General features: G+C 38.5%; 1 protein-coding gene across 6 annotated transcripts in view; it reads right to left on the reverse strand.

Annotated features, from left to right (window-relative positions):
* The window catches only part of CBL (Cbl proto-oncogene), a 101814-nt gene that overhangs the window by 30044 nt on the left and 45634 nt on the right, over positions 1-26136 (reverse strand). For all 6 annotated transcript variants that reach the window (XM_003418189.4, XM_064268952.1, XM_064268950.1 and 3 more), the window contains 7 exons: positions 14145-14291; positions 11121-11277; positions 9845-9966; positions 9382-9519; positions 7914-8001; positions 7400-7531; positions 6994-7197 (listed from right to left, as the gene is read on the reverse strand). In XM_003418189.4, the coding sequence (XP_003418237.1) occupies positions 6994-7197; positions 7400-7531; positions 7914-8001; positions 9382-9519; positions 9845-9966; positions 11121-11277; positions 14145-14291 (988 nt within the window). The remainder of the gene's footprint in view (positions 1-6993; positions 7198-7399; positions 7532-7913; positions 8002-9381; positions 9520-9844; positions 9967-11120; positions 11278-14144; positions 14292-26136) is intronic.

The raw sequence follows: 26136 nt of genomic DNA on the forward strand, positions 1-26136 counted from the left end.
ATTAAGACCCACTGGCAGAGGAAATCTCAGGATAATGGGTAATGAGGCACATCTAGAGGCTAACCAGTTGACACTGGAGCAGGGGCATGGAATAGTCCTACACAGTAATATAAAGCACCCACTGCTGTTGACTCATAACGACTCTATAGGACAGAGTACAACTGCCCCATACAGTGGATTCGAACTGCTAACCTTTTGGTTAGCAGCCACAGCTCACCGTAGCTCTTAACCACTGTGCCACCAGGGCTCCAATATACTATAAAAAAAAAAAACAAACTATAGTGTAGTATATATACTATATTAATAGATTTTACACCACAGAAAATTATATTGAGAGGATGACTGAGAGCACAGTATGGCTTAGTAGTGATAAGAACAAACTGAAAACTAAGCAAATGAAAATAATTATTCTAAGAAAAGCGAAAACAATTGTAGCATAGTATATTACTTGGCACAGCACGGAACAAAATAATTTAAACCCCGAACACTGATTTAGCAAAAAAAAAAAAAAAAGAAACCTTTCAAAAAATTACCAGTAACAGTTGCCATTGAGTCAATTCCAACTAATGGTGACCCCATGTGTGTCAGAATAGAACTGTGCTCCGTAAAGGTTTCAATGGCTGATTTCCAGAAGCAGATCTCCAGGCCTTTCTACTGAGGCACCTGGGCAGACCTGAACCTCCAACCTTTTGGTTAGCCATGGGTTAACTGTTTGCACTACCAGGGACTCCTTTAAAAAACTATAGTGGGAGTATATGGAGCAGAAGGAGGGAGATACTAAGTGCTCTGAATCCTTTCCTACAATATCAAAAGTTAACAGGTAACACTGAGTAATTAAGAGAAAGCAGTATAAGTATATGGCTTAAAAACATAGAGGTTAAGAAACAGTTCTAAGAACTGAAAAATCTAAATGAGGGACACAGAGGAGTTGGAGGGTATGGAGGCAGAGAATCGTTTTTGGTAAGCCTTTTAGCAATTCTTTACTTTTTTTTTAAACATTGCACAGTTACCAGATTTTATTTAAAATCTTAAAACTTTTTCCCATGGAGATGGGCTTAATATTGCCCCCGTCCTTACAGTTTGGTGGTTCTATTTCAAATATTTGTGTATTTTTTTTTTAATTGTGGTAAAATATACATAATAAAATTTACCGTTTTAGCCATTTTTCAGTATATAATTCAGTGACATTAGCTACATTCACCATGTTGCACCAATATCTACTTCTAACCCCTTTCATCGTCTCAAACAGAAGCTCTGTAATCACTGAGCAATAACTGATCTCTCCCCTCCCCAGCTCCTGGTCACCTCTAATCTACTTTCTGTCTCTATGAATTTGTCTATTCTAGGTAAGCGGGATCATATATTTGTCCTTTTGCATCTGCCTTACTTCACTCAGGACCCTGCTTTCGAGGCTCATTCATGTTACAGCATGGGTTGGCGCTTCATCCCTACTCACAGCTGAACATCACTCCGCTATGAGCGTATCGCTTTTTGTTTATCCATTCATCTGTTGATGGACACAGGCTGTTTCCACCTTGGAAGCAATTCTTTTAATTGACTTTAAAAACCCATGGACATGTAACATTTGGATTAAAAAAAAAAAAAAAACAGATTTGCTCTATTATAACCAAATCAAAACAAAACAAACAACAACAAAAGCAACAAACTGTTACCAGGATGTAAAAAAAAAACAGGCACTCTCATATTCTCATATACCTTTGGGGGTGATTTTAGGACAAAAAATTTGGGAAATATCTTAATACTAAAAAAAGGTTAAAATTCACTCCAATATTCTATTCATACAAAGTATATAATGAACTATAAGGTATGAAGGTATAAAGAAAAATAAAACAAATAAAACATCCACTTATCTATCAACCAGCTAAGAAATTAAATATCACTGTCATTAAAGTCCCCAGGTTCTGTTCTAATCGTATCCCTCTCCTTTATCAACAGTTTAAATGTACACACTCTTTGATCCGGTAACTCCAACCCAAACCAAACCCACTGTCAAGTCGACTGTGATTCACAGCAAACCCATAGGGTTTCCAGGGCTATAAATCTCTATTGAAGCAGCCTGAAAGATCCTTCTCCCACGAAGCCGCTGGTGGTTTTGAACCTACAACCTTTGGGTTCACAGTCGAGTGCTTTAACCATTGCGTCACCAGGGCTCCTTCAGTAACTCCATTGCTAGAAATTTATCCTACAGACAGGCCTGCAAAAGTATGCAAACGTATAATAAGCCCAGAAACAATATGAATGGCATTACAAAGAGACTAAATATCCAGATGATAATATAATACGTGAAGCTGGTTTTCCTCTATTTGAAATGTTATAGTACACATTGAATTTGCTGCTGTTTTTAACTACTGTTGAGTCAGCCCCCCTCATGGCGACCCCATGCACAAAAGAATAAAATGCTGCCTGGTCCTGTGTCATCTCCCTGATTGGTTGCAGACTGGATTGTAGGTTTTCTTTGGCTGATTTTTGGAAGCAGATTACCAGGCCTTTCTCCCTAGTCCACCTCAGTCGGGATGCTCTGCTGACCCTCGTCCAGAATCACAGCAACACGCGAGCCTTCACGGACAGACGAGTGGTGGCCGTGCATGAGGTGCGCCGGCCTGGACTCAAACTTGAGTCTCCTGCATGGCAGGTGAGAATTCTACCACTGAACCATCACTGCCCTTTAGCGACCCTACAGGACAGAGTAAAACTGCCCCATAAGGTTTCTAAGGAGCAGCTGCTGGATTCCAACTGCTGACCTTTTGGTTAGCTGCCAAGCTCTTAATCACTACACCACCGGGATCCAGATATTACTTTCATTTAAATAAGTAAATTTTATTATATTTATATACGTCATTAGTTGCCATCAAGTCGATTCTGACTCATGGCTACGTAATGTGTGCAGAGTAGAATGGCACCATTAGATTTTCAAGGCTGTGACCTTTTGGAAGCACACTGCCAGGTGTGCCTTCCGAGGTACCTCTGGTTGGCTTTGAAATCCCCAACCTTTCAGCTAGCAGTCGAATGCTTAACCATTTGCATCGCCCAGGGAAACACACACATAGAAACACACGCACGCACACACACACACACATCCCCGCCAGGGGAATAACGTGTTCATTTTCTTCTTTCCTCTGAACTTTTATAGCATTTAAAGAGCGTGCAGCCAAACAATATAGGGAAGTCAGCACAACTGGACTAAACCAAAAGCTAAGAAGCTTCCTGAATACAACCGAACATTTCAAGGGACACAGTAGCAGGGGTGGGAGTCTAGGGACCATGGTTTCAGGGGACATCTAGGTCAATTGGTATAACAAAGTGTATTAGGAAAACGTTCTGCATCCCACGTTGGTGAATGGTGTTTGAAGTCTTAAATGCTAGCAAACAGCCATCTAAGATACACTAATTGGTCTAAACCTACCTGGAGCAAAGGAGAATGAAGAATACCAGAAACACAAGGAAAATATGAGCCCAAGAGACAGAAAGGGCCACATAAACCAGAGATTCCATCAGCCTGAGACTGGCAGAACTAGATGGTGCCTGGCTACCACCAATTACGGCCCTTACAAGGAACACAACAGAGAATCCCTGATGGAGCAGGAGAAAAGTGGGATGCAGACCTCAAATTCTAGTAAAAAGACCAGACTTAATGGTCTCACTGAGACTGGAGGGACCCCAGAGGTCATGGTCCCTGGGCTCTCTGTTAGCCCAGGACTAAAACCATTCCCAAAGCCAACTCTTCAGACAAAGATTAAACTGGACTGTAAGACTTAAAATGATACTGGTGAGGAGTGTGCTTCTTAGCTCAAGTAGACACATGAGACTCTGTGGGGAGCTCCCGTCGAGACGTGAGATGAGAAGGCAGAGGGGGACAGGAGATGGATGAATGGACACGGGAAATACAGGGTGGAGAGAAGGAGTGTGCTGTCACATTGTAGGGAGAGCAACTCGCGTCATACAGCAATGTGTGTAACTTTTTGTATGAGAAACTGACTTGAACTGTAAACTTTCACTTAAGGCACACACAAAAAGTATGTGTAGCCAAAACTGTATTTTTACACAAATAACGTGCACCTTCTATGTTTGTTTGCCAGCTGCACCCTCCCACCTCAAGGTGCTTTCATATGTGTGCTATGCTAATTATTTTTTACAGCAACATGTAAAAAAATTGGCATGGTGGCACTTAAGAAAATACTTCGTGGGGAGAGGGTATGGCTGGCTAACATACACAGAAGGTACATGTTATTTGTGTAAAATACGGTATTTTAGAATAGTGTACACTGTCTGCCTTGTGTTGAATAGTGTTTCAGCTGCATAGATATTCTTTTCCCCAAAAAAGCTACTGCTTCTTTGATGGCCCTGTCTTAAACTTCTTGTCTCTTATGGCACTCAGAACAGCTACTTACCTAGATCAATATAGGCCTTGCATAAAGCAGTATGTGTTATTTGTAAATAATTCCAATATTCCACATATGAATGACTTACAAAAGTTAAAATCTTATGAACTTCTATCCTCAGAATTAATCATGAATAATTTGGTGCGTAGTCATCTAATTTTTTCTCTTATGCATATATTAAAACTTTTTTACAATTAAAATTTCTTCTATAGAAACGAGATCATACTATATATACTACACTACAAGTTGCTTTTAAACAACATGTTAGACAGCGTCCCATTGAAGTATACAAATTGAGCTCATTCCGCAGAGCATCCCATAACATGAACTGTCGTAGGCAGAATAATGGCCCCCAAAAGATGTTCAAGCCCCAGTCCCCAGAATTTGTGAATACGTTACTCATATGGCAAAAAAAGAAAAGAAAACCTTTGCTGATGTGACTAAGGGTACGGCTCTTGAGATGAGGAGGCTATCCTGGATTATTATCTGGTTGGCCCAATCTAATCTTATGAGTCCTTAAAAGACAGAAAACCTCAGAGAGATAAGCTGGAAGAAGGAAAGAAGTCCATAAGCCACATTAATGCTGACAACCAAAAAAGAAAAAAGGATCTCAATCTTACAACTGCAAAGAACTAAATTCTGCCAAAACCCAAATGCGCAAGGAAATAGAAATTACACTAAAGCCTCCAGAAAGAAATATAGACCTGCCAGCACCTAGCTTTTAGCCCAGTATTGGACATTTAACCCACAGAACTGAAAAGATAATAAATTTGTGTTTAAGCTGCTAAATTTGTGGTAATTCGTCATGGCAATAATAGAATACTAATATAGGGACGTACAGCCAGAATGCTCCTTAGAGGCAAGGATGGGGAGGCTGTGTCTTAAATACTTTGGACATGTTGTCAGGAGGGATCAGTCCCTGGAAAAGGACATCATGCTTGGCAGAGTACAGGGTCAGCGGAAAAGAAGAAGACCCTCAACAAGGTGGACTGACACAGTGGCTGCAGCAATGAGCTCAAGCATAACAACGATTGTAAAGATGGCGCAGGACTGGGCAGTGTTTCATTCTGTTGTGCATAAGGTCGCTATGAGTAGGAACCGACTCGACGGCACCTAACAACAACAACAATATAGGGATGTATCATGATGTCTTACTGACAGCATCCATAAATTTATCAAACCCTGTTTGCAAGTGTTTTCAATTGCAGTCACACATCAAAAGTAACTACTATAAGCCCAAATTTGAGTAGCTAATTACAAATAAGACATGGTTCTTGCCTTGTAGGAAATTCTAATGGGAAATACTGTTAATAAAATATGACAAGGTAACAGGGTCCTATGACATACAATTCACAGGGTCCCACAAACACCTGGCCAAACCTAAATTAGATGTGTGAGTCGGGGGTGGGGTAAAGAGGGTAAAAAAAAAAAATTTTTTTTTTTTTTTCCCAGAAAAAGTTTCCTAGGAGATGAAGACTGAGCTAAATTACACAGAAGCTACCAGCCAAAGCAGGGAGGAATTCTAAATGGTTTAGCATTGCCAGATCAAAAAAACACAAAGTGGAGAGGAGTATCAGGACAAAGGAGAATGGACATAACCCATTAGATAACAAGAAGCCATCGAAGAGCGTGAGGCAAAAGAATGAGGCGGCTACATTTGTGCTAGAGCTCAATCACCAGCGGCAGAACAGGTGATGAGAGCCTGCAGTGGGGCAGTGGCACTGGAGATGGAGAGGAGACAAGCTGACTACAACCATTAAAGAGATAAAAGCCATCTATTTGATCAAGCACCGACTATGTGCCAAGCAGTCAATTGCTGATATAAAAAAAAAGCTTCTTTTGTAACAAGGAAATATGTCACATGAATTTATAAAACATTTCAACTATAGAATCTATAGCATATTAGAGCCTTTCATTTGTCTTGCACTTACGAAAAGCTTTAAGGACTGCCTTAATTCTAGCATTTTATGAATAAATCTCTGTTTCGTCCCATCCTCTGATGTAACAGAATGTGACTGCATCCTACCTTTGTCTTTCCTATCTTTCCTAAGGCCTTCTAGTTTGTTTACTTTCCACATGGTGGCTCCTACCTCCCTCTAATCACTTTAGCTACCATTTAGGTGGTTATTAACAGTGCCTCCTTTTTTTCCCCCAATCTATCTTTCTAATTCCAAGACTCCACTTCGAAAAAAGGGCAAGAAAAACATATTCTAATCACAGTAGCAAAACAGGGTCCAATTCTTTTATGCCCTTTCATTTTCTCCACCAAGCTGTCTGAGTAAAGCCCCAGTTCTAGGCAGAGAGTTAAAAGTATGGGCTCTGAAACCAGAACGATTTTCAGGAAATTCCTTAACTTCTCTGTGTTGGTTTGTTCATCTGTTAAGCAAGGATAATAATAGCACCTACTCACAGGGTTGCTGTGAAGATTATGAGTTAAAATAAGCAAAGCGCTTAGCATGGTATCTGTCACACAGCAAAGGCTCAATAATATTAGCTGTTATTACTCCTTGTAGTTCGGATGTCATTAAGTGCTCTACTGTTTTAGAATGCAACTTAGAATGGATTCTGCCAGTTTCTTCAATTGCAGTCTTACCTTAGCACCAGCCAACTCCTTCATGATGAAGAGAGAATCATCGGCTCTTTCATCATCATCGTCATCATAATTTGGAGAGGCAGCTCCCTCTGCTCCTTGCCTCAACAGGCTGCCACTTCCTCTTGGATCAAACGGATCTACTACGATGGGCTCAGTACCTTTAATTTCACATCGGCAGAAAGGACAGCCCTGGCCTTCTGATTCCTGCAGAGGAAGAAGGAGATAGTAACAGAGCCACCTGGAAGTACTTAAAAATTTTGTCTACTAGGAAATACATTTCTTAGAGATGAAAAAGTTTTAAAATCTATCCACCAACCAGGCCACCCTTTTTATCTATAAAGGATAATAATACCCAATTCTTTAGAGTGATTACAAAGCTAAGAAAACACATGGTTTGGATCCATACCTGCCAGGATGTAAGACAGGATGTACACATGAGGTGGCCACAGGGCTCAATCTTTACATCCTTGTCATTTTCAGCACAGATTTTACACAGTTGGAATGTGGAGCCCATCTCACAGTATAATTCATATTGTTCCTTTGATTAAAAAAAAATTAAGAGATTGCTCACCTTATTGCAAATGTTTGTTGAGTGAATGCAATCATAAATGCTAAAAATCAAGAAAATCCAAGACCGTTACTGTCAACAGAAATTTTGCTTATATAAAATATCAAAACAGTGGTCAATATTTTCCCATTAAACTAGAAGGCATCTAGTCATGATCCTGCATGGTTTAAAGACAAACCACACATTATACAGTTTGGAAGCACACAAGTTCGTCAACCTAGTCAATGGTTTTAAATTAAAGTGTTCCAATAATTAATACAATTGTAGTGTCAGCTCTATAAAGTGTACAGAAAGCTTGACTCCTTCTTCTGATGGATTTAGTGATATAGCTATAATGTAAAATAAAATTCACCTGGGTCACTTTGATGTGGTCTTGGGGAGTTGGTTCACATAAGCCTGTCAAGTCAGGATTCTGATTTCGTCCATCAGGAAACAAATAGCTGTAAAAAGAGGACCCAATCTTAGGGCTTTATTAAAGCTAATTTATCAGTGCTTGTTAACAAAGACAATCGACATCGAGGAATACCTCATTTTAAAAGGACAATTTTGTATAACTACAAAGATAAATCTCACTAATACTTAAAAAACAAAGAAACAAACCCAACACAGAGCAGTCCTAAGAATATAGTCCCCAAATGCTGATATTCCTTCTCCAGGGCACAATGCCACAGGGTTTTCTTTTTCAGTAATAAGCCACATAGTAAATATCTTAGGCTCTGAGGCCATATAAGATCTCTACCACATATTCTTCTTTGGTTATTTTTTATTCCTTTTTAAAAATTGCTGTTACTGTTCGTATGCACTGCTGAGGTGATCCCGACGCGCGGCGACCCCGTGTGACAGAGTAGAACTGCTCCCACGGGGTTTAAGGCTGTGGCCTTTATCAGACTAGATCGCCAGGTCTTTCTCCCACAGAGTCGCTGAGCGGGTTCGAACCACCCACTTTTTGTTTAGTAGCCCTTAACCTGTTGTACCACCAGCGCTCCTTATTTTTTTAAACAGCACTTGGTAAAACCCATTCTTAGCTGCAAATTTGCCACACTCGTTTGCCAACACCTATTTTAATCTATGGACGGTCACACGGTATAAATTCTTAATTTAAACTGCATTTGCTTTTTGATCAAAGACCTGAAATATCCTTGTTTACAGATTTAGCAAATTGAGAGACATCACTTTAAAAGAAATGTAACAAGGAGCAAATTAAGCCACTGAGGTCACCTACCAGGGACATTCTCGCAGCAAACTGCTCTAACATTTGGGGCAGCAGCTCTTTCAGCTCCAACGGTACTGTGGAGGCTTACACATAACCAAAATGGATTTTCCTAACCACTTTAAAACAAGCTCGTTTTCTGATATCTGGTCAACTGTGAGTATTTTTAGTGCTTACCAACTGCTAATTGATTCGAATTCTCAAAGGAACAGCAATTCTGGAATAAATGAGAACTTACTCATCAATATCAGAACAGGCTACAAAAGCCCAAAGCCTGAAGACATGCTGCCAAACAAAAATGAAGTTAAGATGAAGGTAGACGAAGACCACTGAGGCCTCCTGTCATCAGGGGTATCTGATCACTCCAACACTAGCTAGTTAAATAATTTGTAAAATTTTTTGCCAACTGGAAAATTTTTAAATCTGCCATAGACTTAAGAAAAATAATTTCACTCAAGGAATCCCTATTAAATTAAAACAGAAGTCCTATAGAAACTGAAGGTCAATCAATATAACCTGTAGAAGAAACCAGGAATAACGTCATTAGAGATGAAATTTTACAGCCCCCAAGTCCCTACTCTCTAGCAGAGTGTAAATAGTAGTTACTCACAAGCCTTCCCTAAAGCCATCAATCAGTGCTTGGAAGAGAGGTTTATTGTGAGGGATTGTCTGGAGAATGTTCCCATCAGCAGTGACATAACCAATAGCCCACTGACCCAGACGAGTACAGCTCAGCCGGAAAATGTAACTGAGAACAAAGATAAACAAAAGCTTTAATATATATGCTGGTATTAGGGTGAAAAGTCAAAATCAAAAGGAACATCAAAAATAGTTTCTTTAATGGCTCCAGACCAAAAGCAAACGATCCATAAACCCAATTCTTAAGTGGCCTGAAAGCATTTATGAAATCACAGGATCTGATTAGTCAAGTCCTCTGATAAACAGACATCAATCCTATTGCAGAATTTTGGCCACTGGGGAACTAATAAAAGATCCTGTTTCCTCTCTTTCAGCAGAAGTCACCAGAGAACAAAATTCAGGAGAATAAACCTCTTTGCTTTATGGGCACTGACCTGCCAGGTTTGTGAATGAATTTCTGGAGTCGAGCTTTCACTTCATCATATGTCAAGAAAGCCATATAACCAGGATGAGTTACAGCAAGACTGTTCCAGTTCCTGAGCAAAGAGGACCAGGGCTAAGGAAACAAGAGGTCGATCACAGACTATTCTACTCAAGATATATAACGACCCTCAGAGCAATGAAGGAAAAATAACCACAATTCTCAATTATAAGCTGTCAATTTATTGTAACAAAGTCTCAATTACATTGTCATTCTGGGGGGAAATGAACATGTTTGGGATATAAGAACTCTGAAAAACTAAGAACAAAAAAATATATACTTACGGGGGAGAAACTTAATTGTACGAAAGTCAGGAAAACTGAAAGCAGCCCTGACCCATAGCAGTGAGGTTAAACGACAATGAATAAAAAGAAAACCAGGACAGGGCCTACATGTGCAACTAATAAGTTCCAAATAAATGTTTATGCAAGTTGGCCTGTACACACTGAAGAAAGCGTTAACTTTAGAAGAAGAAGTGACTTTTTTTTTTTTTTTTAAGTATCAATACATCTCAATATTAAATCAAGAATTTCAATACAGTTAGTTATGGTGATGGGAAATCTGGCAATGATTACAAGTGATGGTTGCACAACATGATTAATATAATTGATGTCACTAAATTGTATACCTGAAAAATGGTGACCTGGCAAATGTGTGTGTGTGTGTGTGTATATATATATACATATATATATACATATATATAACCCAAACCCAGTGCCCTCGAGTTGATTCTGACTCATAGCGATCCTATAGGATGGAGTAGAACTGCCCCATAGAGTTTCCAAGGAGCTATACATATAAATAAAACAATAAAAACAACACAAAAAAAGAATTTCAGTGCAACAGGAGAAAAATATTGGAAACATACATAAAATGTCCAATAACAGAGAATTAATTAAATATATTATTTTATATAATTATTAAATATATTATGCTACAGCCATTTTCTTGACATTCTACAACCATTAAAATGATATAAAAGAATAACAAAGAAGGACTATGAATGTGAGGGAAGAATGCAGATTTATAGATATTATTTTTACAAAGCACATACATATCATACATATAATACACAGGGTAGTTTTAATCTATTTTTTTTTCTACTTGTAGTTTCTAAAATGAATAAAAGATACTCTTACAATAGGCAAAAACCCCAAATGTTATTTTTTTTAAAAACTATCTTCAGAAAAGTAGTAGAAACCAGTTTAGCCAATTCTTTAGCATCCTACCTGAAAGAGTCGTGTAAAGATGTCAAATTCAAACACCGAAATATAGTCATTGCAGGTTAGATCAATAGTGGATTTCAGAGCCATGGCCTCCAGCCCAGAACTGATAGGATGTACTTCATGTAGGGCCTGTCGAAAGCTCTTCCAAGGGACTATCGTCCTGGGGTGGAAGTGGGGGTGGGTGAGAGAGAAGGCACAGAGTGAGATAAGACAGACTATTCCAGGCATTGCAATAATCAAGGAAAAGAAAGCTCTCAATATCAATTCTCTTAAAGAAGCTGAGCTACATTTTAGGTTAGGATGAGAAAGGAGGGAGTAAGGGCTGTATTTCCTAACTTTCTAATGACTAAATAACAGAGAAGTCTTTTTTTACTCTTCTTAGGCGGAATGTCTCAAATTAATCCTGTCTCATCTTCCTGCAGACATTTGTTCTACTAGAGAGGCACGGAAAGAGAGATGAGATAGTCCTTTTTATCTAAGAAATGTATCCAGTTGCCAGATCTTTACTAAGTTGTATTTAAACTAACTTTTTTAAAACAGTACAAAATGTTCTGTATTTTTTGAGGAACTTAACACTATCAAGGATTCAAAACAAAACAAAACAAAAACCCATAGCCATCGAGTGAATTCCGACTCATAGCAACCCTATAGGGCAGAGTAGACGCAGGAGCAGCTGGTGAATTCGAATTGCTGACCTTTTGGTTAGCAGCCAAGCTCTTAAGCCACTGTGCCACCAGAGCTCCCTATCAAGGACCAAACAGTAAGAAATAGGCTTAAGGTACAGGAAGAACAGAGTTCTGACGGAGATGAGCAAGAAATTATTTAACGTAAAAAAAAAAAAAAAAGAACACAACCTCCGGGTAAGGCCACTAAGAGATATTGTGGAATTTCTATTTCTTGAGATCTTTAAAATAAACACCAATCTCACTTCCCTTGGAAAATTTATGTATTTGCCTGCCTAAAGATAAGCCAGATCAAGCGACGTCTTAAAGTCCTTTCTATCATAGTTATTAAGTGAAAGGAATAAAATCAAACACATCCCCACTCTCTTCAACTAGGTTGTAAAATCTACAAATTATTCCATATTTTATGGAATATTTATAACTTTTTAAATAAAAAAAATTTTTCTGGGAGACATCTAGGTCAAATGGCATAACTTAGTTCATAAAGAAAATATTCTACATCCTACTTTGATGAGTAGTGTCTGGGGTCTTCAAAGCTTGTGAGTGGCCATCTAAGATACGTCTATTGTTCTTATCCCACCTAGAGCAAAGGAGAAGGAAGAAAACCAAAGACACAAGGAAAATATTTGTTCAAAGGGCTAAGGGATCACATGAACCACAGCCTCCACCAGCCTGAACCCAAAAGAACTAGATGGTGCCGAGCTACCACCACTGACCGCTCTGACAGGGATCACAACAGAAAATCCCAGACAGAATGGGAGAAGAATGTAAAACAAAATTCAAATTCAAATTCACAAAAAAAGACAAGACTTACTGGTCTGACAGAGACTGGAGGACCCCCCAAGACTACACCCCCTAGACACTCTGCTAACTCAGAGCTAAAACCACTCCCAAAGCCCACTTTTCAGACAAAGATTAGACAGGCCTATAAAACAAACAAACAACACACACGAGGAGTATGTTTCTTAGTTCAATCAAATATACAAGACCAAATGGGCAGCTCCTGCCCAAAGGCAAGACAAGAAGGCAAGGCAGGAAAGGAAAACTGGACAAATGGACAAGGTGAATTTGGGGTGGAAAGGGGAAGAGTGTTGTCACATTGTGGGGACTGCAACCAATGTCACAAAACAATAAGTACATAAATTTTGAATGAGAAACTAACTTGAGCTGTAAACTTTCACCTAAAGCACAATAAAATTTGAATTTTTTTTTTTTTTTTAAATAAAGAAGGCCTTTAGAGAGAGATTTAGGTCAGCATCTGTATATCCAACTGAAAAGTTTTATTGCCTTCTACCTTTTCAGTTCTAGGAAACCCTGCTGGCATAGTGGTTAAGAGCTATGGCTGCTAACCAAGAGGCCGGCAGTTCAAATCCATCAGGCACACCTTGGAAACCATATGGGGCAGTTCTACTGTGTCCTATAGGGTCACTATGAGTTGGAGTCAATCCCACAGCAATGGGTGGTTTTCAGTTCTCTGACCCAAAATTTTTAAAAATATACAAGAATATTTTCATTTATACTTAAAAACAAAAGCTTGGCTCATAAACCTGTTTAAATAGTTTTAAACTCCTATATACTAAAAGACAACATAACAAAGTGGAAAGAAAATGCATAGACCGGGAGAAAATATGTGTAAAGTATGTTACTAACAAAGAATTAGTATCCAGAATATGTGAAAAATCTCCTACAATAAGAAAAACACAAACAACTCAATAGGAAAATGGATAAAGAATAGAAACAGGCAAGTCAGAATAAGGATACTGATTAATCATAAATATGAAAAGATGCTTACCTTCCCTTGACACCAGGGACGATAAAGCAAAATATGATACCAAGTCATACTATCAATGTCAGCCAAATTGTGGAGCCACTGCCATTCTACTTACAGGAATATAAACTGGTACAACCACTTTGGAAAGCAATCAGGCAATATTTAGCAAAGCAGAAGATGTGAAACTCAACAATTCCACTCCTAGGTATGTAAGTAAGGAGTGGGCGTGAGCACAAGAAAACAAATATAATATTGTTCACTGAAGCATTGTTTGTGATAATAAATAACTTAAAATATAAACATCCATTAACAGAATGGATGGAGAGATAATGTATTTAATTAAGGAGCATGGGTTTCAACTGAATCTGTAAAGCTTTATTTCTTTAAAAAAAAAAGAAAAACTAGGGCAAAATAATGTTAATATCTACCAAAGCTGGGAGGTGTGGGTACACACGTGTTCATTATTTTTCTCTATGCTTTCCCACATTTTAAATATTAGTAAAGACTAAACAAAAAAACCCATAACATAAGCTTTAGCTTTTCATAGCTCGAATTTATTACTTTGAGACTTACTTTTCCCCAAAAGCTTTCCTCCAAAATTCAGCAGCATCTGCTTTAGTAATCCGAAATGTGTCCCCTTGAAAAAGTCCACTTGGAAAGATTCCTTTGAGTTCTGCCAGCATGTGGCTGAAGATCAGGGACAGTTTGGTTAGGTTTCGCCTGCAAATGATGAGAAGCACAGTAATTAAACAAACAAATAAAATTATTTTTCTTTTAAACTCACCAATGCAAGGTGCCTAATTAATAATAGCATTAAAATACATTTAGAAAGGGTAGTAGGCCAGTATTATTCAAAGATACATAGAACTAGGGAAGAAGAGGGGAAGGAGCACACTGTTGACAATATTAAAATACTCTGGGATACTGCCATCTTTGTTCTAAGAGGGTTTCAGATAAATCGTTTTTGCTTTAACATTGTAAGAAAGATGCAAACATAATGGAAGAAAGACTGTTATATTCACTGGGTTCATGCATATGCCTTCCTTTCCTATAGATGTTGCAGAGTAAATAAGCTAAAAAATTTAACCATAAAAACCAAAACACACAAGGCAAAGATTAGCCCAAAGGACTAATGGACCACAGTTTCTGCCAGGCTGAGTCCAGCACAACTAGATGGTGCCCAGCTACCACCACCAACTGTTCTAACCGGGATCACAGCAGAGGGTCCTGGACAGAGCTGGAGAAAAATGTAGAACAAAATTCTAACCCCCACACACAAAAAAGACCAGTCTTACTGGTCTGACAGAGACTGGAGAAATCTCGAGAATGTGGCCCCTGGACACCCTTCTAGCTCAGTAATGAAGTCACTCCTGAGGTTTACCCTTCAGCCAAAGATTAGACAGGCCCATAAAACAAAATCAGACTAAATAGACAAACCAGCCCAGGGGCAAGGATGAGAAGGCAGGAGGGGACAGGAAAGCTGGTAATGGGGAACCGAAGGTAGAGAAGGGGGGAGTGTTGGCATGTCATGGGGTTGGCAGCCAAGGTCATAAAACAATGTGTACGTTAATTGTTTAATAAGAAGCTAGTTTGCTCTGTAAACTTTCATCTAAAGTACAATTTAAAAAAAAGGAAAAAAATTTAACAATATATTTTAGAGCTTTTTATCTTAAATGAATCATTCCTAATAACTCAGGGCATAAACAAACAATAACAACTTTACTTTTTCAGGATGACAGAGATTTCAACAAATAACAAAAGTGTAAGAACTTGTACACTGCTGTAAGCATCCACCCACAAAAGAAAGAAAATGTTAGAAAAGCAAATATATCATTTCCTGCATTGCATAAGCTACTCTGGATAAAATATATAACTCATCCAAATTAAAAATAAACAAAAATCTCACTAAAAAGTATTTAATACCCTGCCCTAACAAATGTTTTCACTAAATCAGAACTTAAAGAGATAAGTTTAAAAAACAAAAACAAAAAAAAATTTGTTTTACCACAAATGAAATGTTAACATCAGAACCATATAAAAATCTCTACATATAAGTGCATATGCTACTACTGCGTTTTAACAGCTAACTTTGTTCTAATAACTTCTGTTTAATGGATGTGATTATAAAGATACGACTCAGTACCGATTTAACACATCAAATGTCTCTACTTATCAGGTGTGCACTTCTATCAGATTATCTTTGTTATCTTTAATGCTACTGCCACACAGAACAAGATATAGATGCTTTAGATATTGTTATACAACAAACTGCTACTGCACACACTTGCTAAATAATCTGTATTTATGTATTCAAAAGTCTACTGCTGTCATACAAACGGACTATGTAAAACTTTGAGTCGATTCACAATCGAATTATTGATTGCCTGAAAATCCTCTTCAAAAGGGAGATTTTTCTTTTTCTATGCCATACTGGAGGGTCACCACCAGCCTATCTCAGTCTTTCCTGGATAAAACGCAGCACCAAGGCAGCCACGTCTCTCTAAGCCCCGACTCTTGCAATATACTGTTGAAATCTCTCCAATCAGCTTTTGAACAAATCAGCTTCAGTTTGCTGGTATTTGTCTTCTTTTGCTTGTAGCAAGCTATTCCTTTACTAGTTTCCTGAAGTCATCTACAAAAGCAATAAAATTAATCATCTCTGAAGACAGTATAAAAAACTTGCATATCAAATGGCTCAAATATAAGATAAAAATGCATGCAATCCCCAAACCCCATTAACTGTTCTCCTCCTTGCACTTTCGGATCCTTCAATTATTGCTGATCAGGACTTCTACCGTCTTGCCAAAGAGGAAACAAGAACAGAAAAGATCAAGAACACTGAAACTGATAACTTGGTAGAAAATTCACAAAGCACAAATTCTTTCCCATGACTTTACTTTCAAGTCTTCATTAGGACACCAGACTGCACAATCAGTGGCCTCTTCCTCAGATACTGATAGAACATTCTAACTCTGCTAAATGTTAATTCTTAAAGACAGACAGCTGAGATCCCATGACTCTCTTACCAAGCCAAACCCATTGCTGTTGAGTCGATTCCGACTCATAGTGACCCTACACAAGAGAGAAGAACTGCACCCACAGGGTTTCCAAGGCTGTAATCCTTTTTTTTTTTTTTTAATCCTTACGAAGCAAGCTGCCACATCTTCCACGGAGCAGCTGGTGGGTTCAAACTGCCAATCTTTCAGTTAGCAGCTGAGTGCTTAAACACACCACCACTAGAGCTCCAAAATTTGATAAATTACTGAAAACTTACTATGTGTAAAGAACTATGCTAGACAGTATAGTAGAATAATGCATGAGATGATAGAAAACACATATATCACATTCCTAAGGTTACAACAGAGCTCTTTCTGGAAGAAACAGTTTTGAATCTTCCTGAAAATTTCTCTTTGGTTCCTCCACTGTTGTCCTCTCTTCTTCTCTTACCGGCTTTTGTTCATTCTTTGGCTTTCCTTCCCACTTTCTTTTTTTTTTTTTTCTAATAATTTTTATTGTGCTTTAAGTGAAAGTTTACAAATTAAGTCAGTCTCACACAAAAACCCATATACACCTTCCTACACACTCCCAATTACTCTCCCCCTAATGAGACAGCCCGCTCTCTCCCTCCACTCTCTCTTTATGTGTCCATTTCGCCAGCTTCTAACCCCCTCCACCCTCTCATCTCCCCTCCAGGCAGGAGTTGCCAACATAGTCTCAAGTGTCCACCTGATCCAAGAAGCTCACTCCTCACCAGCATCCCTCTCCAACCCATTGTCCAGTCCAATCCATGTATGAAGAGTTGGCTTCGGGAATGGTTCCTGTCCTGGGCCAACAGAACGTCGAGGGGCCAGTCTCAGTCAGACCATTAAGTCTGGTCTTTTTATGACAATTTGGGGTCTGCATCCCACTGCTCTCCTGTTCCCTGTCAGGGGTTCTCTGTTGTGTTCCCTGTCAGGGCAGTCATCGGTTCTAGCCGGGCACCATCTAGTTCTTCTGGTCTCAGGATGATGTAGTCTCTGGTTCATGTGGCCCCTTCTGTCTCTTGGGCTCATAACTGCCTTGTGTCCTTGGTGTTCTTCATTCTCCTTTGATCCAGGTGGGTTGAGACCAATTGATGCATCTTAGATGGCTGCTTGCTAGCATTTAAGACCCCAGACGCCACTCTTCATAGTGCCTTCCCACTTTCGTAATGAAAGTATTACCCAAGAATCTGCTCTCTGCTATTTTCGTTTCTTCCTCCATGACTCTCTCCTTTCCCTTTGCAATCTCAAGGCCTCGAAAACTACTTTGTAAAGGATTCCCAAATTTTAGGCCTTGGTAACTTTCCAACAGAAATCCTGGTGGTGTAGTGGTTAAGTGCTATGGATACTAATCAAGAGGGCGGCAGTTCAAATCCACCAGGTGCGCCTTGGAAACTCCATGGGGCAGTTCTACTCTGTCCTATAGGGTCGCTATGAGTCGGAATCGACTCGACAGCAGTGGGTATAACTTTCCAACAGCCCACCACATTTCTCTACCTGAATGCTAGTAACTTAAAGCAACATGTTTAAGATTATACTAATCTTCCTTCTTAAATTGGCTTTCTTCATTGTCCCTATTTCTGCATTTAATGACAACACCATGTTACTTCCCACAAGTTCAAAACCTTACAGTCACCTCGTTCTGATGTGTTGACAATCTGTTATCAATTCTACCTTTGAATTATATTATTATTCTAATACAAAGCAGTTGCTACCTTTGCCTGACTACTCCATAATTTAAACTTCAGTCTTCAGTCTCTTCCTATGCAAGTCCAATCAACTCACACGTAGCTGCCTTTTAAGGAGGAAAATAATAATTTCCACAGTGCCAACAGGACAAAATCCAAACAGCTTGGATTTTAAGGCTTCCACTAATCTGGATCTAACCTATCTTTCTAATTTCTTAGCTGTTCACTAGTATGTTTCAGCCAAACTGAATACCTAACTTTCTTATATATACCACCCTCCTTCAAGTTCCCATCTCTAAGCTTCTGCTTATCTGTTTCTCTAGTCTAAAATAAAACCCAGTTTAAATGTCATTATTAAGAAGCCAGCTACAATTAAAAAAAAACCCCACTGCCATCAAGTCAATTTCGACCCATAGCGACCCTATAGGACAGAGCAGAACTGCCCTCACAGAGTTTCCAAGGAGTGCCTGACGGATTCGACCCGCCAACCCTTTGGTTAGCAGACGTGGCATTTAACCACTACGCCACCAGGGTTTCCAAACCACTCCAGCATTCTTTCTGCACTTCTCTTATGCCATCTGAATCTATCTGCACTATCATTACCTGTGTACATGCTTTATCTCCTCTGATAGCATTGTATTATATAAGAACTTTACAGTCCTCGAGAGCTGAATACATTTCTAATTTGTATTTATATCCTTCCAGACATCTGGCACAATTTCTAATCTTCATTATGCCTTCAGAACACATGTGAGTGCCTACTACTTACGAGGCACTGAGGATGGATACAGCAATGGACAAAACAAAATTCCAGGTTCAAGGTATTTACATTCCCATGGGAGAGTATCAGGTGGTGGGAGAAAAGTACTTTGATGAAAAATAAAGCAGGGTATGAGAAGAGAGTCATGCACAGTTGCTGTTTTAGGGACAGTGGTCTTGGAAGGCCTGAGTATCGATGTTTAAGCAGAGTCCGGAGTGAAGAGAGGGAGTCTTGGGATGCCTGGGCCACGTCAGAATCTTTGGCTCTTCAAGTAATTTTCCACTGAGAACTTACCACGTACTCAGCATTATGATGGATCAGAGATAAACATATATACTAAAACAATAATGGACAGAAAGCTTTCTTAATTTGTGAAGTAAGCCATAAAAAAGGGAAAGTTATTGGCCGCAAGGAGGTAATGGCACCAGGTACCTAAGAGCAGTTCAAAGTGCTGACTGAAATAGTTACTGGAAATCAATTTAAGACACTTTCCTACTCAAGGATGCAACCCCCCAAACAGCCAGCTTACATTTCTGAAAACCACGAGATGTGCACTGTAAGCATCACACTTCTTAAAAGGAAATAAAGAACTTATCAAAGCCCATGGGTCAGACCATTTTGTAACTGATCTGAGTTGAAATTCTGTTCAATAACATTTAAAGGCCTTAGGCTTATGGCAGTGTCTACCGTGGACAGGGCAGAATTTAATCAGCAGAATCTGTCTTAACATGTAAACTTAGAATAACGAGTGTGATGGATAATTGAGCTTATAACAAGGTAGGCAGTATCTCTCAAAATTCTGTCCGTGGTTACTTCAATTCATACACACACACACACACACACACACACACGTCCTAACAATTCTCCAAAGATCCACAAAGGAACACAACTGTTCAATTTTCTTGTAGACGCCCTGAAGACAAAAATTTCTCTTAAGTTCCAGTAGTAGCAAGTAGTACAGATTTTTCTTTAACAGTGTTTGAAGGAGGAGGAAGTTATTTATACTAGATCATCTTGTACTACATTGAACTAGCCACCTACATCTAAGAAACGGCAAATTCTACTCTGTAGCTTTTTCATCTTCCTCTTTTCTCTCTTACAGCACCCCTCATAATCAAATGCCGATTTCATATCCAGCACCAATTTTTTTCAAAAGTTCAGGATTAGTGTCATTTCTTCCTACCTCAGGTTCTGCTCTAAAAGCCAACATACCTTCGTACCTTAGGCCTAAAATAATGGTATACATTTTTCTGTGTATAATTTCAGTTAATAAGAGACTACAATTTATATGTCACCAACACCAAAAAACAAAAACCAAACTGGTTGCTGTCAAGTTGATTACGCCTTGTGGCAACCCCATGCGCTTCAGAGGAGAATTTCCCTCCATAGGGTTTTCACGGCTGTGACCTTTCAGAAGCAAACTGCCTTTCTTCTGAAGCACCTCTGAGTGGGTTCAAACCATACAGAAGTATATAAAAAATGAAACGAGCCCAATGAAGAGCAACAAGAACAGAGGCTCAAGAAGGCTAATCACAGTTGAATGGAACTAAGGGACAACAACAGGAGACTTAATACACACATCATGGGAATTCCAGGAGGAGATAAGAAAGGGACAGAAAGATATTTGAAGAAATAATGACAAAATTTTCTCAATCTAACAAAGGACATGAATCTACAAATCCAAGAAGCTCAAAGAATCCCAAGCAGGATAAACCCAAAGAGATCTACACCAGTTAGACTCTCAAAAAGTAAAGATAAAGAATCTAGGTCAATTGGCACAACACAGTACACAAAGAAAGTGTCCTGCATTCAACTTTGGGGAATGGTGTCTGGGGTCTTAAAAGCTTGTGAATGCCCATCTAAAATACAACTATTGGTCTCTTCCTGCCTAAAGCGAAGGAGAGTGAAGGAGACCAAAGACACAAATAAGCAATTAGTCCAAAGGACTAATGGAGCACATGAACCATACCCTATATGGCCCTGAGGCCAGAAGAAAGAGATGGTGCCCAACTATTACTACTAACTGCTCTGACTGGGATCACAACAGGGGGTCCTGGACACACAGGGAGAAAATTGTAGAACAAAGAATCAAACTCACAAAAAAGACAAGGCTTCCTGGTGTGACAGAGGCTGAAGGAACACCCAAAACTACGACCCTAAGATACCCTTTTGACCCAGAAATGAAGCCATTCTGAGAGACCACCCCCAGCTAAAAAAGGGGCAAGTACATAAGGTAAAGAATAACACACAAGAAGAACTACTCCTTAAAACAATCAGTTATAGGAGATCAAAAGGGCATTATCTGCTCAAAAGCAACTACGAGAAGGCAGGAAGGGGTAGAAAATCAGGAAGAAAAAAAATGTGGAAACCAGGAAGGAAATGGAGGAGTGCTGACACATTGTGGGGAATGAAACCAAGGTCATGAAATACTTTATGTACAAACTATCGAATGGGAAACTAATTTGCTCTGTAAACTTTCACTTAAAGCACACCCTCCCCCCGCCCAAAAAAAAACCCTATGGAGCACAGTTCTACTCTGACACACATGGGGTCGCCATGAATCAGAACTGACTCGACAGCAACTGGTAAATTAAATACACGAATAAATGACGATAAAGAGAGAATCCTGAAAGCAGTGAGAGAAAATAGTCACATACACAGGATCCCCAGTAAGATTAAATGCTGATTTCTCCTCAGAAACACTGGAGGTCTGAAGGCAATGGAATGATATATTTAAAGTGCTGAAAGTAAAAAAACTGTCAACCAAGAATACTGAACCCGGCGAAACTATCCTTCAAGAATGACGGTGAAATTAAAACATTTCCAGACAAACAGAAGCTGGCAGAGTTCATATTCACCAGACTGGCCCTACAAAAAATACTAACGGGAGTTCTACAGATGGAAGGGAAAAGACAATAGAAAGTAATTCAAAGCTACACATAGAAAGAAAGATCCCTAATAAAGGGAAATGCACGGGCAAGTATAAGTGCTGGTAATAAGGTATTCATGCCTGAGAATTCTAAATGTTTTGTCCTTCATATTTTTTAAAATAATATATAAAAATCAAGGATAAAATTACATTACAGGGCACGTGAAATATAAAGATGTCATTAGTGATAACAAAAGGGGGAGAGGAATGGTATAGATATAGAATTTCTTGCATGTTACTGAAGTTAAGTCAGTACCAACTTACCCTAGAATGTTATAAATATAAGCTGTTAAATGTAATTGTCATGGGTTGAATTATGTCCCCCTCAAAAATGTGTATATTATTTTGGCTGGGCCACGACTCCCAATATTGTGTGATTTTCCTGTATGTTGTAAATCCTGCCTCTATGATGTTAATGAGGGACGGTGAACAGCAGTTGTGTTAGTGGGGAAGGACTCAATCTACAAGATTGGTTTGTGTCGAGACATCTCTTGAGATATAAAAGAGAGAAGCAAGCAGAGAGACAGGCGACCTCATACTACCAAGAAAGCAGTGCCGGAAGCAGAATATGTCCTTTGGATAAGCTCCCAGTCCAGGGGAAGACTGATGAGAAGGCTGACAGAGAGAGAAAGCCTTCCCCTGGAGCTGATGCCCTGAATTTAAACTTTTAGCCTACTTTACTGTGAAGAAATAAATATCTGTTTGTTAAAGCCATCCACGTGTGGTATTTCTGTTATAGCAGCACTAGATGACTAAGAGAGTAATATTTATGGTGCTAAATCAAAACTTAACTCGTTGCCATCAAGTCAATTCCAACTCACAGCAACCCTAAAGGACACAGTAGAACTGCCCTATACGGTTTCCAAGGAGCAGCTGGTGGATTTGAACTGCCAATCTTTTGGTTAGCAGCAGAGCTCTTAACCACTGTACCACCAGGGCCCTAATATTCATGGTAACCACTAAGAAGATATATATATATTTTAAAAATAACCAAAAGGAAAGGAGAAAGGAACCAAAAAGGCTCACTACAATAAACCAGCAAAACTAGCAATCAGTAGGAAATGACAAAGACAAAGAAGGCTTAAGACAACAACATGGCAGAAGTCAGTCACTTCTTATCAGTAATTACAGTGAATGTAAACGGACTAAATGCTCCAATCAAAAGGCAGAGAGTGGCAGAATGCATAAAAAAAAAACATGATCCAACTGTATGCTGTTTACAAGAGACACCCTTTAAGCCCAAGGACACAAATAGGTTAAAAGTGAATGATGAAAAAAAATATTCCATGAGTTGGGACGGCAATCTGAACATCAGAAAAAGTAGACTTTAAGACAAAATCTGTTAGAAGAGATAAAGATGGACATTATATAGCAATAAAACAGTCAATTAAGAAAGAATATTTAACAATCATAAATATATATATATACATGCACTCAACATCTAGCACCTAAATATATAAAGCAAACATTGATAGAATTGGAAGGAGAAATAGATAGTACTAAAATAATAGCTGGAGTCTTCAATACATCACTTTCAATATTGGACCAGAACATCTAGAAAGAAGATCAACAAGGAAACAGAGGACTTGAATGACACTGTAAACGACATAGGCTTAACAGACATATATCGAACACTACACCCTAAAACAGCACAATATACAATATACATTCTACTTCAGTGCACACAGATTATTCTCCAGGGTAGACCACATGTTAAGTCACAAAGCAAGTCTTGATAAATTTAAAAAGACAGAAATCATACAAAATATTTCCTCTCATCACAACAATGTGAAGCTAGAAATCAAACAGAAAAAAAAAAAAACCCTGGAAAATACAAGAATATATGGAAATAAAGCAATATACTATTAAACTATCAATGGGTCAAGGAAGAAATCAAAAAAGAAATCACAAATTTCCTAGGGTCAAATGAAAATGAAAGCACAACATACCAGAACTTACGGGATGCAGCGAAGGCAATACTCAGAGGGTAATTGATAGCAATAAATGCCTCCATGAAGAAGAAAGATCTCAAATCAACAGCCTAACTCCACAACTCCAGGAGCTAGAAAGAGAAGAGCAAACTAAGCCTAAACCTACGAAAAAAAAAAAAAGAAAGAAATAACAACGATCAGAGAATAATAATATTGAAAACAGAATCAGTAAAACCAGAAGTTAGTTCTTGGAAAAGGTCAATAAAATTGACGTATCTTTAGCTAGACCGACAAAGAAAACAAGAAAAAAATGCAAATAACTGAAACTAAAAAAAAAAAAATGAAAGGGGATATTACAACTGATGAAATAGAAATAAAGGGAATTATGACAGAATATTATGAACAACTGTATAGCAATAAACTGGATAACCTAGATGAAATGGACAGATTCTTAGAAGCACACAACTCACCCAAGCTGACTGATGAGGGAATAGAAAGTCTAAACAGACCCATAACAGGTGAAGAGATCTAACGAGTAATCAAAAACCTCCCAACAAAAAAAAAACAGTCCTGGTCCAGATGGCTTCACTGGGAAATTCTACCAAACATCTGAGAACTGACACCAATAGCGTTTAAACTCTTCCAAACGATAGAGAAGGAAGAAATACTTCCTAATTCATTCTGTGAAGCAAATATAACCCTGATACTCAAACCAAAGACATTGTAACAAAACTATACACCAATATCTCTGAGTATAAATGCAAAACTCAAAAAAATACAAGCAAACAGAATTGAAGAGCATATTAAAAGGGTCATATACCATGTCCAAGTAGGATTTTTACCAGATATGCAGGGATGTTTCAACATTAGAAAAAATCAATCAACATAATATACTATATCAATAGAACAAAGGAAAAGACCCACATGATCATCTCTATGAATTCAGAAAAAGCATTTAATAAAATCCAACACCCTTTCTTGATGAAAACCCTCAAAAGATTGGAATAGAAGGGAAATTCCTCAATATGATTCAGGGCATATATGAAAAGCTAACAGCCACCATCATACTTAATAGAGAAAGACTGAGAGCTTTCCCCTTGAAATCAGTAACAAGGGTGCCCACTCTCATCACTTCTATTCAATATTGTATTAAAAAGTCCTAGCCAGAGCAATAAGAAAAAGAAATAAAAGGTATCCAGATTAGAAAAGAAGAAGTAAATTTATCTCTGTTCACAGATGATATGCTCTTATATACAGAAAATTCCAGAGGGTCCGTAAGAAAGCTTTTAGAGCTAATAGAGGCATTTAGCAAGTTGCAAGGTATAAGGTCAACAAACAAAAATCAGGTAGGTTTCTATACACTAAATACACTAGCAATGAAAAATCTGAAAGGGAAATTACGGAAACAATTCCACTTACAAAAGCATCTAAGAGAATAAAATACCTAGGGATAAATCTAACTAGGGATGTGAAGGACTTATACAAGGAAAGCTATAAAACACTGCTGAAAGAGATTAAAAAAGACTTAAATAAATGGAAAGATGTTCCATGTTCATTGACTGGAAGACTTAATACTGGATGGTGTCAATACTACCTAAAGCAATCTCTAGACTCAACGCGATCCCCATCAAAATTCCAAAAGCCTTCTTTACAGAAATAGAAAAACTAATCCACAACTTTATATGGATTGGACAGAGGCCCCAAATAGCTAAAACAACGCTGAAAAAGAAGAACAAAGTAGGCGAACTCACACTTCCTGATTTTAAAACATACGACATGGCTTCTATACAGATGCGTTGACAGCCTAGTACTGGCGTAACAATAGACAAACAGACCAAAAGAATAGAATTGCGAGTCCAGAAATAAACCCACACATCTATGGTCTACTGATTTTTGACAAGGGTGCAAAGTCCATTCAATGGGGAAGAAGAGTCTCTTCAACAAATGCTGCTGGGAAAATCGGATTTCCACATGCAGAAAAATGAAACAGGATTCATGCCTCACACCATACTCAAAATCAAATTCAAAATGGACTAAATGTGCAAACTAAAACCATAAAATCCTTAGAAGAAAAAGCAGGGGCAACGGTGTCAGCCCTAGCTTTTCACAATGGATTATCTGATATAATACAAAAACACAGACAGCAAAAGACAAAATACTAAAAACTTTTGTTCATCAAAAGGCTTTACAAAAAAAGTGAAAAGACAAGTTACTGACTGGAAGGATATCTTCAGAAA

The sequence above is a fragment of the Loxodonta africana genome, chromosome 15 (genome assembly GCF_030014295.1).
Source record: "Loxodonta africana isolate mLoxAfr1 chromosome 15, mLoxAfr1.hap2, whole genome shotgun sequence".
Classification (NCBI taxonomy): domain Eukaryota; kingdom Metazoa; phylum Chordata; class Mammalia; order Proboscidea; family Elephantidae; genus Loxodonta; species Loxodonta africana.